Source organism: Antechinus flavipes, chromosome 1 (assembly GCF_016432865.1).
Source record: "Antechinus flavipes isolate AdamAnt ecotype Samford, QLD, Australia chromosome 1, AdamAnt_v2, whole genome shotgun sequence".
In the NCBI taxonomy this organism is placed as follows: Eukaryota; Metazoa; Chordata; class Mammalia; order Dasyuromorphia; family Dasyuridae; genus Antechinus; species Antechinus flavipes.
The window spans coordinates 584696530-584716508 of NC_067398.1; the positions used below are offsets into that span (position 1 = coordinate 584696530).

The window sequence follows — 19979 nt, forward strand, 5'->3', positions numbered from 1 at the left end:
GCTAGTAGTAATGTAACAAATAACAAGAATCAATCTGAAAATTTACACATGTCCATAAGTCCTAGAAACAGTCCAATAGGATTCCATTGTCCATTAGTTCATGTGCCAGGAATCTAATAATTCTTATGAGCACAATCAGCAACAAAACCACCCGATATTTCTTGGGTCTTCTCCTTTGTTTCAAGGGTCTGCTCCATCTTTCTGCGATGGACAAGGCGAATGCGGCTCGTAGGCACCCATCTGATTCCTTCTCCACCTGTAGAGATGCAAGCAAATCCTCTCCCCCAAGCAGTTAGTCTATCTGGTCCCTTCCATTCACCACTTTCTGGGTCTCTCCACATCACCTGGCGATTATCTAAAGATAGTGGAGCTGCTCGCACTGGACACTGCTCTTCTGGTGGGTTATAAAACCTGTCTGCTGGAGCCAGTGCATCTTTATCAAAGATTAAAAAATTAATGGTATAGAGAACTAAATTTAGAAGTTCTCTAGGGTTACCCGTGGCTCCTCCTTTCTTTTGTTTTTGGAGGAGTGTCTTAATGTCTCTGTTTCTTCTTTCTACTATTGCTTGACCTTGAGGATTGAAGGGTATGCCAGTAGTGTGTAGAATCTTATACTGTGCACAAAAGTGTTCAAAATGTTTGGAGGTATATGCCGGTCCATTATCTGTTTTTATTTCTTGTGGCACACCCATAATTGCGAATGCTTGAATGAGGAATTCAGTGACCACTCGGGCTGTCTCTTTTGCTGCTGGTATGGCAAAAGTGAATCCTGAAAAGGTGTCTACCACAACGTGGATAAAAGACAGACGACCAAAAGATTTATAATGAGTCACATCCATTTGCCAGATTTCATTGGGTCTCAAACCACGAGGATTCTTCCCTGGAGGCAGTGTAGGAGCTTGGAAGGGAAGGCAAGCTGTACAGCTTTTCACTATGCTCCTAGCTTCTTTTGTAATCCCAAACTGTAAACGCAAAGCTCGAGCAGCCTGATGGTATTTAGAATGGGATTCCTGGGCCTCCTGAAATAAAGGCGTACTGGCCAACATAGTTAAAAGGCTATCTGCCTTTGAATTTCCATCAAAAATAGGACCTGGAAGTCCACTATGTGAATGGACATGCAGGATATAAATCTTTCCTGGATGCTTTCTCACTTGCTCTTGAAGTTCCTTAAAGAACTGATATATATTAGAAGCTGCAAATTTTATTTGGGCTGTGGCAATTCTTTGTACCACACCTACTGAATAGGCTGAATCAGATATTATATTTATGTCGCCTGGGTAATAAGTGAGAGCTAGCATGATCGCATATAATTCGTTCTGCTGAGTGGACTGAAAAGGAGTTCTGACTACTCTTTTTATGGTTAGATCATGAGAGTATACAGCACAAATATTTTGTTTGGCTGCATCTGTAAAGATGGTTGGTCCTTCAAGAGGAACCTTAGAAACCTTCTCTTCAAAAATCCATTGCCAATTATGCAGTAGTCTGGTTATCTTTAATGGAGATCCATGTGCAAAATTTGGAGCCATGGCCAATAAAATCTGCCACTCTGGGATGGTTTCACAGCATACATTAATTTGTGCATTTGTATAGAAGGTATATATCTTGTCAGGTCTTGTCCCAGATAATTGTACTACTCGCTTAATGGCCTTTAATAGAATTCTAGCCACAAGCACTGGGTAAGGCGTAAGGCTTTGTTCTGGTTGTGCTGGGAGGTTCACCCACTCTATCACACTGTCTCCTTGATGAAGGACTGCTGTGGGTGCTTCTTTCGTAGCAAAAACCGATATTTCCAAAGGTTTTTGAGTTACTCTCTCAACTACATTGGATAAAGCCAGTTCAACTTCTCTCAAGGTCTCTTGAGCTTCTTTTGTAAGCCGGCGTGGTGAGTTTAAAGCAGTGTCTCCCCTTAAAATGTCATATAGGGGTTGCGATTGATTGGTAGTTAAACCTAATACTGGACGCATCCATTGGATATCTCCTATTAATTTTTGGAAATCATTTAAAGTGTTCAACCTCTCTGTTCTTAAAGACAGTTTTTGTAGTGCAAGTGCCTTAGGATATATTTCATATCCTAAATATTGAAAAGGAGCATGTCTTTGAATTTTTTCTGTAGCGATATGAAGTTTGTAGTATCTTAGTGTTTCTATGGTTTTTTGTAGACATGCTTCTAGAATTTGTTCCTCCGGTGCACATCCCAATATATCATCCATATAATGTAATAGCATAACTTTTGGAAATGCTTTTCTTATTGGAGCAAGAGCAGCAGCAACATACATTTGACACATAGTGGGGCTGTTCTTCATTCCCTGTGGCAAAACCGTCCATTCATATCTTTTATAAGGCTCAGCTAAATTGACACTGGGCACCGAAAAGGCAAATCTCTTCATATCCTCCTTATCCAGAGGAATGGAATAGAAACAATCCTTGATGTCTATAACCCAAAGAGGCCATTCTCTAGGAAGCTGAGTAGGAGATGGAAGTCCAGGCTGAAGAGTTCCCATAGTTTCCATCTGTTCGTTCACTTTTCTTAAATCAGTGAGCATCCTCCATTTTCCTGATTTCTTTTTTACAACGAACACTGGTGAATTCCAAGGACTTAGAGAAGATTGTAAATGCCCTTGTTCAAGCTGCTCCTGTACTATATCTAATAAGGCCTGAATTTTATCGCTACTTAAGGGCCACTGTTCTATCCACACTGGTGTATCAGTTTTCCATTGGATAGGAATAGGTGAAAGTGTTGGCAGGCCTTCAACAGCAGCCCTGCTTAAAAAACCGAAGTACTCATTTTTAACCCCAATTGTTGTAAAACGTCTCTTCCCCACAGATTGATGGGGATTTTTTCAACTATAAAAGGAGTAAAAACTCCTGTTTTGCCTTCAAAAGTCCATCTCATAGGGGCAGCACTAACTTCAGCTGCTATTGATCCTCCTACTCCAGACATATAGGTATCTGCTTTAATCTTTGGCCAGTGACTGGGCCAACTGGCACCTCTAATAACTATACGATCCGCACCTGTGTCTACCAATCCTTCCAATGGTAGGCCATTTATATAGATTGTGAGCATAGGTCAGTCAGCCGTTACTGCTGCTGTCCAGTATATTTCTGGTTTTTGTGGTCTGGAGTCAGAACCTGGGTGACTATCACGAGGCTGCTTATTAGGATTCTGTATGAGTAACCCTGATGCTACTACGTCTCCTGGGTGATAAGTCACACATTGTCTACCTGTATTAGTGACTGGGATATTATCTACACATTCCCCAGTTTCCCACATCAGTGTGTGGATGGACACTGTTTTGTACATACAAGGAGGTGAAATGGTCAAGCCTACTGTGCCTGGAGGTAGGGGATCCATAGGCTGGAGAGGAACAGATTTCACCTCTCCAGGGGGTATCTCAGTTGTCCCAGCTGCATACAGCTCTATTCTCCCCAATTGTAATTCCCTTCCGCCATCAGGTTGCTTCCTGGCTGGTTGACTGTGTAATCCCCTTCTCCCATCATATGGCTTTCTGGTTGATTGGTCATGTCTGGGTACTGGACTTCTAGGCACTCTCTGGGTGCACCATTGGCTGCCATCATGCCCCAAGTGTTTTTTGCCTTGGGCCCTGGGGCTGGGCCCCTCATCCCGTTTCCCTGAATCTGTCTGCATTCTGAGGCCCAATGGAAGCCTCTGTTGCATTTTGGACATGGGGTTTGGGGTCTTGTTCTCCCACCTTGTTTTCTCATTCTATCTCTATACCAACATTGAGCTTTCAGATGTCCTACTTTTCCACACTGAAAGCATCTACGAGTCTCTCTGGAAGTCCCTTGCCAAGAGGGATTCTGTCTTCTCATGTTTGGATTTTGGGAAGTCTGCATCATAGCCTGGCTATAAAAGGCACCTGTGTCCACTGTGGCACAGCGTCTTATGAGTTCCTCTAAAGGAGCATCCTTGCGCAGTCCTAGTATAATTCTTCTGCAAACCTCATTAGCATTTTCCTTAGCAAGTTGCCTTATCAAGATGTCTGTTATTGCATTTTCTCCATTTGTTCTTATGATAGCTGTCTGCAAGCGTCCCACAAAGTCAGCGAAGGGTTCATTTGGCCCTTGTGTTATTTTTGTGAAGGCCCCCCCTTTGTCGTCTTTATTGTGAAGAGAAGCCCACGCTTTGATAGCATTATCAGCAATTTGCTGATATGCTGCTACAGAATAACCAATTTGTGCTGCGACATCTGCATAAGGACCTGTACCTGTTAGTAGGTCACAGGTGATTGCAGTATGAACTCCACTTTGAATATTTTGTTGGGCTTGTATTCTACAGAGCTCACTATATTCAGAAAGCCACAAGTAGTTCTGTCCAGGTTCTAGACATATTTTTGCTATCGATTTCCAGTCATTAGGGGTCAAGATTTCAAAAGACAAATTTTGCAATAGCATCTTAACATAAGCTGATGTAGCCCCATAAAGAGTGCAAGCTTTTTTCAGGTCTTTGAGGATTTCTATATCAAAAGGTGAGTATCTTCTACTTTCTTGACCTGAAGAATTAAACTGTTGAATTACAGGAAAAATGTGGTGTTGAAATTCTGCTACATTTTTCCCTTCTTCTCTGGCCTTAATTAGTCCCTTTTGCAATCTAGTCAAAGGAGCAGCTGGATGCTGGGGGGGAGGTGCTGGATGCCGGGGGGAAGGTGCTGGATGCTGGGGAGGAGGTGCTGGATACTGGGGGGGAGGTGCTGGATATGGGGGGGAGGTGCTGGATGCTGGGGGGGAGGTGCTGTTGCTGTCACTGCCCCCCCCACTACCCCTCCTCCCTCCATCCAGGAGGGTGGAGTTGATGAAGGAAAGTCAATTACCTGCTCCTCAGGTGGGGCCGAGGCTGCCTCAGATTCACCCCACCCTTGAGCCTCACTTAAGTCTCCCTGCCCTGTGGGGATATGGCCATTAATCTGTTCTTTGTCTTCCTCCTTTATCTCAGGCTTCCCCTTTTGGCTATTCCTAGAGTTTTTTCCTTTTTTCCTAGAACAAGTACGGTATTTTAAGGCCATCTGTATCGTATTATATAAAAAGAATACTTCAATGGAAACTGAACGAGGACCGTTTTCATTGTAATATGCGGAGAGCTGTTGACCAACCAATGCCCAGTTTTTTAGAGAGATTTTCTCTTCCTCTAAGAGCCAAGGGGAGGTGCGTTTTAATGTAGCCAGAAGTCTAGCTGCCTGTCCCCAAGTTACAAGTAGCCCTTGATCTTCTATCAGCTTAAGCAGGCTTTCTATAGCACCACTCCTGGGTGGGTCTGGGGTTGGGGGGGTTGGGGTGGGGGATGGAGAATCTTTACCTAGGATCTGTCCCATTTCAGCCAAAAAAGGTTGTACTCACTCAGTTCCTGGTCACTGGAGACTTCTTGTGAAAGTAGGGTCCTTGGTTCCCACGCTTGGGCGCCAAGTGTTAAGAGTTCAAATGTTGGAGTTTGTTCTCAGAGGACAGCCGGTTTAGAGGCTTAGAGCCCTTCGGATGTCTCCAAATCCAAAGGTTCTGTCCTTCAGCCTCTGCCTCTGCCTTCTTCTGCCTCCAACAGAGATGGAAGATCTCTCTTATCTCCTTCTGGGGGGCCCAGGCACCAATTTGCCGCGGAGAGAGGGCTTCTGGCGTAGCTCCACTGAAGTCCGTCAAAAGTGTTCTCTGCAGCAGAGTCGTTTCTCTCGAGTCTAGCGCGATCAGCCAGCCAAGAGGAAAAAATGTATTCTGCCATAGATCCTTCATCGCTGGCTTTTTATCTGCCTCTTCTGAGAGAATGGGATTATGGGTTTTCTCCCATAGTGCTCTCTGGCCCAATGACTTTAAGGGAGGTGTGAACTCTCTTGAAGTTAGAAAGTGTACTTTGTGAAGCTAGCATACTTGTGGAGTCCAATGAGTAAAGGTGGGAACACAAGCCTTGTCTTGATTAGTTCTACTTAGTACCTTGTTTCAGGTTCTGGCCAAAACAACTTCTTGTAGGATTAGATCAACTCTAATTACTTAGCAGTTAGTAAGGATTCCAACATACAAGTTACCTCATTTTAAAAAGAAATCAAATATCAAATAGTTTCATTTTTATTTATTTTACTAGGTATAAGGGCAAAGTATTATATTTGGGTTGAATAAGAAGAAGAAGAAGAAGAAGAAGAAGAAGATAGGGGGAAGTATGATTGGCCAATAGTTCATCTGAAAAATATCCAGGGAATTAATGGATTGTAAACTTAATATGAGTCAGAATTATGAAAAAGCAGATAAAACATTTAATGGGACCCAGAGGAGAGAACTAGGTGCAATGAATGGAAGATAAAAAGAAGCAGAATTAGGACTAGTGTTAGGAAAAAAATTCTGACAATTGACACTATCCAAAAGGGAGATGGTCTTTCTCATAAGGGGTGATGAGTTTCCTGTCAATGGAGATCTTCAAGACAAAATCGGATGACCATTTATTAGGTACATATTACAGAAGAAATTATTGTTCAGATGTGGGCTCTGAGGTTCCTTTCAACTCACAGATACTGTGATCCTGTGATTTCATTTTCTGCTTTGTAACCTTTTTTTCTTTTAATTGTAAATTATTTATAGATTATTTAGATTCATTAGTTAATATTAGTTGATAATATTCATTCTGAAATGTTTTGTTAGCAGTTGAAAGTGATAAAGAAGCATCAGAACCATTTCTGTAAATTTTCCATTGAGCCTTTTTTTCCCCTTTGATTTGTTATTTTCATTTTTTCATTATTCTATATTTTACAAGAAGAAGCCTTTTTTTTTTTTTAATAAGGTTTTCAGTTAGGGAAAATGTGTTAAAAAGGGGAAAATATATTTGAATGTAAAAGAGAAATTAATTTGAACAAAATCAAGACATTTTATAATGTCTTTATATGCCAGCTTATTAAGAAAGGAGTATAGCATGAAATTACACAAAAAGTAAGGAAAAAATACACTCCCAAGCACTGTTTTATATCAAATGTGAATTGACAACAGTGTTTTTATGCATCTGTTTTGCCCACATAAGAAGCCAGCTTCATCGCCTGGATATATCCTGGGGCTGAAACTTCTTATAACTATGAGAATTTCGTTTTTTATAATGGCAAACAGAGTATGGTATCCAGCTGTGGATCTGCTTATATACCATGTTTGCATTTTTCCTTGGGCTTGTTTTATACAGTATATAGCAATATGTTGTCATACAAATTCCATGATTAATGCTTATTTACGAAACCTTGTGTAAATATCTTAGAACTTAGTCAAACAATGTGCAAGTTAAACAGTATGTTCTGTGAATATTGAAATGACATATCCCAGGAGAATAGCAAGCTGGATAGTGTATGTTCTTTTAGTATCTTACAGAACAGCTTCAGTTACACTTTTGTTCTTTTTTGCATAGATTGGATTATGTTATGTTTTGTTGTTAAATTTATTTCTTTTAAACTGATCAAAATTCATATTAATTTGTCATTTTGAAATTTTAAAATCATTTGGAAATAATTATTTAACATTCTGGGAAATAAATATATACTAAGAAGTATTTGACAGTATTTTTGAAACTATTTCTTGTTTGTGTGAGTTTCTACCATGTATTCTTTTCTTTGTACATAAAAATGAAGCTACTGTCTCATTTAAAAGGTCACTCTCTACATTTTGCCCTGATGTATTATTTTGTATGAAGTTTATATATAGATGTGTGTGTGCTACACATTGCTACTAGATTGTAAGCTTCATAAAGATAGAGACTGTCTCTGAATTAATAAACATAAATTCTCCTATGGAAATCCAACATAGTTTCCTCATCTTGAATTAGCAAATGGGATTAAATATTGAGGAAGTGTACTTAGATGATCATAGATGTTATTGAAAACCGCTCAAGTTCTTTGGGGATTTAGTAATTTGGGATGAGATCACATTTCACTTGTAGACAAATTTATCTTCTTCTGCACATTGGGTTAATAAAAAAACTATCTTTTAGGGATATGAAAGAATTTTGCATGTATTTTTTCCTTTGTCCTTGATATCTCATACAGAAAATGTCTGGAATAGTTATTTTTCTTCTGTTTCCCAGGTGGGAAACTTTTTTATAATCATATCCTCTTCAGGAGTGAATCTTGTAGTTTTCTAATTTGCTGTTGTAACTCAAGTTCTCTACTTGGCTTTAGCCTATATTTACAATATTCTAAAGAGTCCGTTATAAAGAATTGCTCTTTGTGGTATTTTTTTTAGGTTCAGCTCTTATATGAATTAGCAGACATCATGAATAAAGTCTGGAATAAGATTCAGAAGAAAGGCATTCTAAATCAATCTTCAGGCTATCCAGAGTCTGCGACAGGACCTGTTCCAAGCTCTCCAATTAGAAGTAGTGTTGGTACAGTTCCACCAGATACTAGCACATGTAGCCCATCTGCTGACATTGGAACTACTACTGAGGTAAGTGTTTTTGAAAAGTTATTTTATCATGTGAAGGATAATATAAAATATAAAAATATCTCGCTCATAATTGAGACAAGTAAAGATGACCTCAGTGAAAATGGATGTAAACAAATTGATTTTGCTAAGGTGTCACTGGGATCATATTTGCTTCTATTTACTTAGAAGTAGGGTAAAGGACATTCAGGAGAAAGGATATGATAATGAAGGGAAATTGAGCAATGGAGAAAGACTAACATAACACAAGACTAACATGAGATTTTAAAAAAAGATATGAGGAAAAGGAAATATAAAGAACAAGAGGGAATGGAAGACTTCTACCTCTTCACTTTCTGTAAGTCAGCCTGTTAACATTTATTAAATACCCTCTGTATATAAGCACTGGGTTATAAAACAAGGCATAAGACAATCCATGCTCTCAAGAAACTCCAAATCTAATGTGGGAGACTTATAAACAAGTATCTACCAAAAAGATAAGTGCAAGACAAATTAGAGGTCATCAGTAATAAATTATTTAAGCAGGAAACATTTATTAAGCACCTACTATATGCCAGGCACTATGCTAAGCACCATGCTAATAAAACAAATCATAAGATAGTCCTTGCTCTCAAGAACTTTATAATCTAATGAAGAAGAAAATTGAAATGTGAATGGGGCAGGATGATTGCCTGGGACAGAACTGAGGGGCTGAGGAATTAGAAGTCACTGTGTCTACAAAGAATTGGATTTAATACTGGAAGGGAGAGGAAACAGTAGAAAATCAATGGATTATAAGCATATAATGGGATTTTAAAATTGTTGAACATGGAGGTGTTGTGAGTAAAGGCAAGACCAAGGGTATGATTGTCTTTGTGTAGAATTGAGGTGAGTTAGGGCATGAGAAGTGAATAAGTTGAAGAACTGAGTGAGGAACTTTGCTATTGGGAAAAGAAAAAAAAAGAAACTGATCGCAGTTGTAATCCTGCAAAGATTAACAAATTCTACTTTAAAAAGAAAGCCAATGGAATCATGATTATACCCATCAACATACCTCCTCCTGCCCAGTTTAATACTGCAGCATTCTCTAATAATAGCTAACCTAATCCTATAGGTTTGATTGAATTCCATTCATGTGCAAAGAATATATACAAAATAGTGCTATAAAATCTCTTTGTGGTGTAGAAAGAGTTCTAGTCCTATCTCGCATACTTTTTTTTTTTTTTCTGAAGCAATTGGGGTTAAGTGACTTGTCCAGGATCACACACCTAGGAAAACCTTTAGTTTCTGAGAACAGATTTGAACTCAGGTTCCCCTGACTTCAGGGCTGGTGCTCTATCCACTACACCACCTAGTTGCCCCAATAATCATATTTTTCAAATTTAAAACTTTATTATTGATATCTCTAAAAGTAGAAAAGACCTTTGTCTTTTTTTGTGTGTGTACTATATAGGCAAGCTACATAATTAGACAAAAGTATGTACAAATTAACTTAAAGAGCAAAAGATCAGGAGTATCAAGGGAAATTACTTTTAAAAGATAAAAATGAAGCTAATAGCACTTCCTTGTTGTTCTTATTCAGGAGGATCTGATTGTTTATGACCCTATTTTCTTGACCATATCCTTTTCTATACACTTCAAAATACCTGTCTTGATATTAAAAATATTAAAAACATTTCCAAAAGGTTGGAGCACACTTCTAGGAGCCAAAATACCAGAATAATCGATACATCATCATAACTCTCCCACATTCAACTCCAAACAACCATAAAATAGCTCTCCAAACAAATTCTGGAACAGCAGAACTAGCAAAAAGAGGAGGTGAAAAGTTTTTGAATCCAAGAAATTTGGAAGATTGGCAGGAATGATCTGTCATTCAGATAAAAAGAGAAAAAGAAAACAAGGGATTTAATAAAATGACATAAAAATAATTAAGGGATAAGAAAGAAGAGTACACTGGGTGCAGCAGGAAGGGAGTTAGAATGGGGTAAATTATGAAGAGGCAGGAAAAAACAATGACTATGGAGGGGAAAATGGGAGAGTAAGCAATAGGCATTACATGAACCTTTCTTATCAGAATTGACTTGAAGAGGAAATAGGATCTTCAGTCAATTGAATATTGAAATCTGTCTTAGCCAACAGGGAAGTAGGAGGAAAGAGAACTAAATAGAAGGGAAGAGGGCATGACAAAAGAGAAGGTCAATCAGAGGAGATAATAGGCAGAGGCAAAACACTAATGAAATGGAAAAGGCCAAAAGGAGAGAGAGGACCAGCAAGAGGAAAAATAAGAGTGGAGGGAAATACACTAGTAGTAATCATGAATGTGAATGAAATGAACTCTCTCATAAAACAGAAGCAGATAAAATGGATCAGAAACCAGAATCTTCCAATATGTTGTTTACAAGAAACATACTTGAAGCAGAGAGACACAGAGTGAAGGAAAGAGGCTGGAGCAGAATCTAGTATGCTTCAGCTGAAGTAAAAAAACAGCCAAAAAAACCCAGGGATAACAAAGTAGATAATGAAGCAAAATCAATACTAAACATATATGTACCAAATGGTATGAAATACCTTGGTTTCCCTGAATTGTAATACCTCAGCTTCCCTGCGTTAGTTTCTCTGCTTTAGTTTCCCTGAATTATAATATTTCAGTTTCTCTTACTTAGTATACTATGTCCTCCTCTCCTTCCCCTCCTTCTGACGTTTAGGACTGAGATAATTAGGGCTGCAGAGCTCTGGCCATTCTGGTATTCCCCCCCCCCAAAAAAATCATAAAACTCCAGATAGCTTATCTCAAATACCTAGATGGCATCCTCTATCTCTCCTGCTCCAGACTTACTGTTTCCTGCTTGACTACCTTTTCACTTCCAATTTATCAAAATTTATTGTCCTTTCTGAAATTATGGATGCTAATAATTGTTTTGACATAATTGGAAGGAAAATATTCTTTAAAAATTTTTCAATTACTAGATGTTTCTCTCCCTCCCTTGCCTTTGTTTCTCTGATAATTGGAGCCCTATAGACGTCTCTAGAATTAATTACTAGATCTGGATGCTTTGAGTCAGGAGTATAATCCAGACAACTAGTCAAAGCTTTCCATTAATAAAATATTAAAGACTCTAATCTCCATCTTGCCTCAGTTTCTTTGGCATTACAGATATTGTAGACAGATTCTTAAAGGAAAAGTTAAATAAGTTATAGGAAGAAATAGCAAAACTACTGGTGAGGAACCTTAATAGTCTCCTCTCATTACTCTATAAATCCTACCAAAAGAATAAACAAGAAAAAAATGAAAGAGATAAATACATTATTATAAAAGTTAGAGATGATAGACCTTTGGGGAAAACTGAATAGGAACAGAAAGGAATGCACTTTTTTCTCAGCAGCACAAAGCACTTATCCCAAAATTGACTATGTATTAGGACATAAAAAACCCTCAAAATCTAATGCAGAAAAGCAAAAATATTAAATGCATCCTTTTAATACCATGGTGCATGGTATTAAAAATAATACCATGGTAATAAAAAATAATAAAAAAAAATAAGTGGGTCAAAGAACAAATCATGGAAACTTAATAGTTTTATTAAAGGGAATTATTATGAGACAATGTATCAAAATCTATGGGATGCAATCAAAACAATATACTAAGAGGAAAGTTTAATATTCTCAATTCTTACATCAACAAAATAGAAAAAGAACAGATCAATGAACTGAGTATGCAATGAAAAAAAACTTAGGAAAAGAATAAATTAAATAAAATATTTTGTCCAATTATATTCTAATAAATCTGACAATTTGAGAGAAATGAATGAATATTTACAAAAATATGTTTTTGTTTTTGTTTTTTTATCTTGGATAAGTACAAAGGATTCACAAAGGCAAATACTGTCTACAGCTCAATAAAGAACTAATGGACTCTGCAGATCAAAGCATTTTTTTAAACTAACTTTATTCTTTTTCTGGGTATTTTTCCTTTTGACATGGTTTTTCCTTCATAACTATTACTACTATAGAAATATGTTTTATATGATAGCACATGTATGATCTTTATTAAATTCCTTATCATTTTCAGAAGAGGGTAAGGAAGGGAAAAAATTGCAACTCAAAATTTTGTGAAATGGATGCTAATAATTGTTTTGACATAATTGGGAGGAAAATATTCTTTAAAAATTTTTCAAAAGAAACTTTATTATTTACCTTGTGCAGTTGTGACTCCAAAGTGATTTGATAACCAAATAAGGGGCAGAAGCAAAAACAGAAAACAAAATAGATAATTTTATTGCATAAATAAATTGACAAGCTTTTTCATAAACAAGATTAATGCAATTAAAATAAAAAAGAAAAGAGGTAAAATTGAAAAAAATTATTTTACTGAATATTTTTGATAAGGTTTTGATATCTCAGTGTATTAGGTTAATAATAGTATATATCCAATAGATCTTGATTTGTGGATGAGGGGACAGGGAGGGAGGAAGAGATACTATGGAAAACACAGGTTATATAAAAAAACAAAAAGATAATAAAAACCTTTTTCAAAAAATTTGATTTCATTTTATCTATAAATTTACATTAGATTGCCTATCTTTTGAATTCCCTTATGTTTGAAAGTGTTGAGGTGAGAGAATGTATGCAAAATTTTCCTTTAAAATACTTTATAAATATCAACTTGTTACTATCTAATCTAAACCCTTTAGGCAAAAAACAGTGTCAGTATTAGCAGTTGTCATTTAATTTAAACGATTTAGTTATACTTTCTTTGACAAAATTGATAGTGACTTTAGCCAGGAAGAGTTACAAAAGACTTCCCCCAAGGAATCTTGTAGTCTCTTTAGCACAGGTCCAGTAAATCCCCAAAACACCATATTTCTTCTTTCCACTGATTTCATTGCTTAGTTTTATAACTAATCTATCTATCTATCTATCTATCTATCTATCTATCTATCTATGTGTATATATATTTGAGAAAATGGTTTAAGTAGGGAAGAATGGGGATCATAAAAATGTTGATCTTTTTGTTTGGCGCTTTTCTGGTTTCATTTGTTCTATAACATGGTTTTCTACTTTGTGATTTATATCATAAGTACTGCAAGTGACAAGAAGTATTCAGTATGACATAATACTTCTTTTGAAAAAAGTACTTATTTTGTTGGTAGTATGTGATTCATACATGTATATAATTAGACAACATTTAAAAGTAGTATTCCTTAAAACCTATATTATGATTATAGCTACAATCAGTCAATATACAACTATTTATTAAGAGCTATGTTTCAGGCACTGTGGTGAGCTTTGGGAATATTTTAAAAAAAAAAAAAAAGGCAAAAGAAAATCCTCTGCTCTCAAGGAGCTTACAGTATAATGGGGGGAGACTATAGAGGGACAGGAGGTAATACTCTGTTCCAAGTTTTGAGTTTTACAGTAACTTGGCTCACCAAAACTCCCTTATTGAAATAGCAGAGACTACTTGTCAATATAATAAATTAATAATCTAGTGACTGAAGCAAAATGCAAACACTACTCTTTGGATTAAAAGTTAAACCTTTGAATTTAGGACAGGAAAGAATGTCCATGAGGCGACTAAAGGTATTTGGGAGAAAAATACCTGAGATAATGATATAATAAACTTTACTCTGATGCCTATCTCAACTATTCACATCTCTGTCCAAGTAACCAAAATCTGGGGCTTAAGGGGTTTAATCATTTACATCATAGCAGAATTTTGTTAGGCTATAGGAATTTTAAAAGAGTGTACTTTGACTCAAACCTATGAGCACTGAGGTGTGTGTGTATGTGTATATATATGTGTAAAAAAGGCAAAAGAAAATCCTCTGCTCTCAAGGAGCTTACAGTATAATGGGGGGAGACTATAGAGGGACAGGAGGTAATACTCCGTTCCACTTCAAAGAGTCCATAACCAGGACTTCTCTGCTTGGCACCAGTATGTCACATCCTTCATCGCTACAGGAGCCAGACCCCAACAGGAGACAATTTGTAAACAAATACATATGAATCAAGGTATTTACAAAATAAATAAGAAATATTTAGCAGGAGCTAAGATACTGGAATTAAGAAGAGTTGAGGAAGGTTTCCTGAAGAAAGTGAGATTTTAATTGGACATTAAAGGAAACCTGGGAAGTCAGTAGTCAGAATGGTGGAAAGAGAGAGTTCCAGGCCTGAGGGACAATAAAGAAAATGCCCCAAGCCAAATGATTGTCTTGTTTGTCGAATCCAATATCACTAGATTGAAAAGTACCTATTGAAGCTGTAAAGTTTAAGAAGACTGAAAAGGTAGGAGAGCTAATAAAGACTTAAGTCTTTGGAATAAGAATTCATTGCTTGTTAAAAATTGTTGTCTTTGGAATAAGAATTCATTGATAAAAAATTGTTAGAACTGGAAAACAGTATGACTTAAAGTGGGCATAGACCATTATCTTAAACCTTTTACCAAGATAAAGTCAAAATGGATATCTGACTTCGATGTAAAGAGAGGTATTACAAAAAAATGTAAAAAACATGAAACATATTACTTATTAGATGTATAAATTCGTATAGAATTTATGAATAAACAAGAGATAGAAGTTATAAAATGGATAATTTTGATTATATTAAATTTTTAAAATTTTGTACAAATAAAACAAATACAGCCAAGATCAGAAGAAAAGTAGACATTGTGGTGAGCAATCTGTAGACATTTTCTTAAAGGTCTCATATCTAAAATATATAAAGAACTTTGTCAAATCTATAAAAAATAAGAATCATTCCCTAGTTGATAAATGGTCAAAATCATATAAACTGAGATCTTGGAGAGAAGGGTGGTCCTTGGTTAGAAATTTCAATCCCCTCTAGGAGGGGTCCCACTCTCCTGTTCATAGAAGAAATGCCTAGATAAGTAATCTCATCCAATTGGAAATCTTGGCCAGGAGCATAATCACCAGTCTCTATTGAAAGATCCCCAGCTCCCATCCAAAAGAACCCAATGAATTGAAAGATGTGTGCCCAGACCTTTGCAAAAGTCCTAACAGGAGTTTGCTCACTGTTTTCTTAGCATAATAAACCCATTCTTGCCACAAACCTAGAGCCTGTATTCATTAAGGTTTGCGAATTCTTTCACAAAGCCTGCTGGACTGGCCAGGGAACTACTGTGTCAGGGAATCTCTCAACCTTCATTTCTCACACCTCAACAAAGGGAGCTGAACAGGTTATTTTCCGATAAAGAAATCAAAACAATTTGCAGTCATATAAAAAAAATTCTTGAAATCATTATTGATTAAAGAAATGCAAATTAAAAAACCTTGAGACATCATTTTATAGCTATCAGATTGGCTAAAATGATCATATTTATCTTAGAGATACTGTGAACAAATAATTTTAAACCATAAATTACTCTAGAAACAAGAGCTAATAATATTAATACAGTGTTATAATAATACTTGAAGCTTTACATAATCTTTTCTTTATTGCTTTATAAGATAGATAGTTTCAGTATTATCCATATTTTAAAAGTAAAAAATAAAAGCTTAGAGAGCTTCATCAAAAACCTAAAAATGTTGTATAACTAAAGCTTAATTCTTTTTAATTGAATCCTAATTCCAAGAATCAGTGCTATTTGTCCTATATTAGAATAGTTAATTGTCTACCTAGTTTCCTTCAAGATCTAGTGACAATTTCACCTATCAAAGGCCTTTTCCAATTTCTCGTAATTCTAGTTTCTTTCTGTTGTTGTTGTGTTGCTTTCATGAATGTCTGACTCTTGATGAACCTATTTGGAATTTTTTGGGCAAAAGTACCGAGTGATTTGTCATTTCCTGCTCTAACTTATTTTACAGTTGAGGAATTATAGCCAACAGGGTTAAGTGACTTGCCTAGGGTCACACAGCTGCAAAGGACCCTGGGGTCAATTCTGAAGTCAGAAAGATGAGTCTTCCAGACTCCAGACCCTGTGCTCTGTGCACTGTAGCGCCCCTTCTGTTGATCATTATTTGGTATTTATCCTTTATAGTTTGCACATAAGTGTTTTCAAATTGTCTTCTCTAATAAGTTGTGAGTCTCTGGAGGGCAAGGACTGTCTTATGCCTTATTTTATGTCCCCATTTTGTAACACAATGTCTGGTACATAATACATATTTAATGAATGTTTGTTTATTGACTGACAGAGTACCTTTCCTAAATCTCATCTTTGAATGAAAATTTATTTTCATTTTGATAGTTTTAAGTATAAATCTTTTTAAGAGATACTGTTCATAGCAGTACCTTATTAAATTTTATTTTTGAATAACTTAGAAATATCATTATGAATATCTAGTGTATTATGATGTAAAAAAGTAATTTCATCTACAGCTACTAATAATGCATGCCAGATCTTTTGTCCATGCCTGTTGTTTTGAGTTCTTGTGCCCATTGTTTTTTTGTTCAAGAAGAGTGACTCCTTGCTAGGACTGTGTATTACCTTATACTGGAGTCTCACAAAATCCAGTCATGGAAAATCAGATGATCATATGATCATATGACCAAATAGTTCAGAAATATCTGTAAAATGAAGATGAATTATATCTGCTTGCGAGTCTTTTCTATGAGTAAAATACATGGTTTTGTGATATGTCTTTTACCATTTAAAAAATGTTAAAAACAAACAACAACCAAAAAACAAACAAACAAACAAACAAACAAACAAAAAAAAACCTTGGGTTTTTATGAGCCTTGCAACACTAAGAGAACTTCTATAGTTTATCTAAAGTCATGTAAGCCATTAAATGGCACCAGCCAGCCTTGAACTCAGCTTTAACTGATTCTGAGATCGTTTTTCTATCCTTTGGGCTTTTCATTACATTAAAAAATTACTGTTTTTCAAATCATAGTTTAGTTAATTAAATATCTAGCTTAAAAAAAAACAACAACATTGTCTCATGGTAGAGATGTTATTAATTCCATAGACCAGTACCAGACCTCCCTTCTGTACCTCCTAGAAAAAAACAAAACAAAACAAGCAGACAGACAAATGAGACATCTCCTAACATTTTCCCTATGTGAACTCTTCCTTAGGAAGTAGTATTTTTTCGGGAGTTTTGCTTTTTTTCATTGATCAGCAACCGCTATATAAATGTATACTATCAGTAATGGTAATTTACACACTGGAAATGAAAAAGAAATTTGATGATTCTTCTTAATTTAAAAACAAACAAATAAAACCAGCAGTAACAACAATAACAAAAAGAAAAGGATAAATTCATAATCACTTAACTCCGGAAAATTGTAGTTAAATTGAATGAATTTTTGACCTCAGTTTGCTTAGCTCCTTAAGAAAGAACTTTTTTTTTTTTTAATGGATCCTGAGTGCTAAATAGAAATTAAGCATTAGTTCTTTATATCTCAGTCTCTATTACTGGTCATTTGTGACTTCAGGCAAACCAATTTACCTCTGCTTTTTATCTTTTTTATCTATTCTACAAATAAATTTGATAATCCTAATTTTCCTTACTAAGATGTTGTGAGAACTAACAAATGATTGGAAAGCTTTAGGCAAATCTAAAATGCTATGTAAGCACTAAAATATTGTTTCTCAGCTCCCCTAAGACAGAAACTAACATGTTAAGCTCTCAATAAAATTTGACACCTTATGTTCACAATAAAATTTGACTTTTATTATTTATTGGTCCAGGAATTTTAAGTGCTGTACAAGGTAGCTTATTTCTCTATCACAGCAAGTCAGTGTGAGGTGCTACTGTTCTTAAAATTCGGCCTGCACATAGGAATCATTAATTTCCAGTTCAACATCCCATTTTAAAAAGTTAGTCCTATTCCATAGTTGGTGTCATAGACTCATGACAGAATTTTTGACAGTTTCTCTTCATGAAATACAAATCTTGTAAAATTTTAATCCAGTTTAAGCTTTCTTTTCATCTGTCTTCTTCAAACTTGCTATTCAGTTGGTATTTAGCTAATTACTGAGAATTGCTCTTAGATACATTTCTAAATACCATTTAATTATTATCTGTATTTTCATGACTTAAATTCAATTTAAACTTTTAAAAAGTTAGGTTACTATAACTTTTAGAAAGTCTTCATGTCATTGGAAATAGTTTTGAGAAGAACAATTATATCAGAGCTGAATGAGCCAATGAAGATTGCAAATTCTTGCTATGCATACTTTTCAAATGTTTTTTAAAAATACTTCACCTACAATCACCACTGCTTTACTTTAGTTTTTTCTTTAATTTCAGATACTTTTTCTTCAATAATGTTATAGTGAGGTTATTTTTCATTTATTTTGGTTGTGTATATTAATCTCCTATCCATTGATACTTCTATTTATTCCATTGTTTTAATATATTCTATCATTATGCCTGTGGTTTAAAATGTAAGGTAAGATTAAAAAACAAATTTCACCTTATATTTTAAGCTACAGGCATAATTTTTTGACAAGTATTTCTAATAATCTGTATTTTTTAAAATCGACTACATATGCTATTAGATGAGATTAATATGTTAGTTTATACTCCTTAACTGCCTTTTTTTCTTCCACTTTTAAATTTTGGGTTAAAAGGGGTGACTCTTTGCAGGAGGATTTGTGCTCTATTGGAGAATTAAAATGATATTAAAATGAGATATCAGTTTTTTAAGAAAGAAAATATATCTACTACATTGGATCAGAAGGATTCTTTTGAAAAGACCTCCGATTCAAAAAAAAAAAAAAAAAAAAAACAAAACTTGATCATTCTAACAATTGCTTGAATTAAATAGTGAAAAGAGTATGTGTTTACATGATCCTTTGATAATTTATTCTTTAAGCTGTGAGTAATTCTTTTCATGCTGACAAGTTGATAGGGAGCTCTGCACTTGTGTGAGAGTAAAGCTAAAGCTTCCTGAATTTCTGTCTGGGTGGTGGTAGAGCTAGAAAGTGTGCGTGAGAAGTCTAAGTACTGGGCTTAGAAACAGTTAATCATTTTTATCACCCTGCATTGAAATAGCCTGAGCAAAGGTAGTGCATTCTAAAGCAGGCCACTTGTTTCTGTTGACTTAAGTGCAAACAGCGGTTGAAGTGTTTAGCCCTTGGGGAGCTTCTGTGATTGAACAAGAACTCCATAGTTATTTTGATAAGGCTGAGAGAGCAGTAGTGTGGCCAAGCTCTGATCATCATCCCTGTGCTTTGAGGCTGGCCAAGGATGGAGGCCTCCAGTGTTTGGCTCTTCCTGATGAATAAAGATAAATTCAACTAGTAAAATAAACTCAGTATTTTGGTCAATTTGCAACAATTGGTGAAAGAATTAAACTGTATATTTTAGGACTTGGCATCAGGAGGTGTGGGAAAATAGTTCAGCGTCTCTGATTCTGGCTTGATCTGGCTGTAGATTTGGAAACAGAGCAGAAAATTAATGCATAAACATATTTAACAATACCACACCGAATGTTGTGAATCCAAAATGAAAATTGAAACTGCTTGAGGAAGGAAAGCAAAAATTCTTCTTGTGACAGCTTATGTTTTAAATTTGAGGCCATACTTTTAAAAAATTCTTCTTATTCAATTTAACTAATAATATTAAAAATTGAGGGTCTCATTCATTTGAGATGTGGCTACTCCACAGATTTCTGTTCTG

At 35.6% G+C, this 19979-nt stretch overlaps 1 protein-coding gene across 2 annotated transcripts in view; it reads left to right on the forward strand.

Moving 5' to 3' along the window:
* VPS13B (vacuolar protein sorting 13 homolog B) overlaps window positions 1-19979 on the forward strand; it is a 1012351-nt gene that overhangs the window by 542765 nt on the left and 449607 nt on the right. For both annotated transcript variants that reach the window (XM_051970918.1, XM_051970917.1), the window contains one exon: window positions 8209-8412. In XM_051970918.1, the coding sequence (XP_051826878.1) occupies window positions 8209-8412 (204 nt within the window). The remainder of the gene's footprint in view (window positions 1-8208; window positions 8413-19979) is intronic.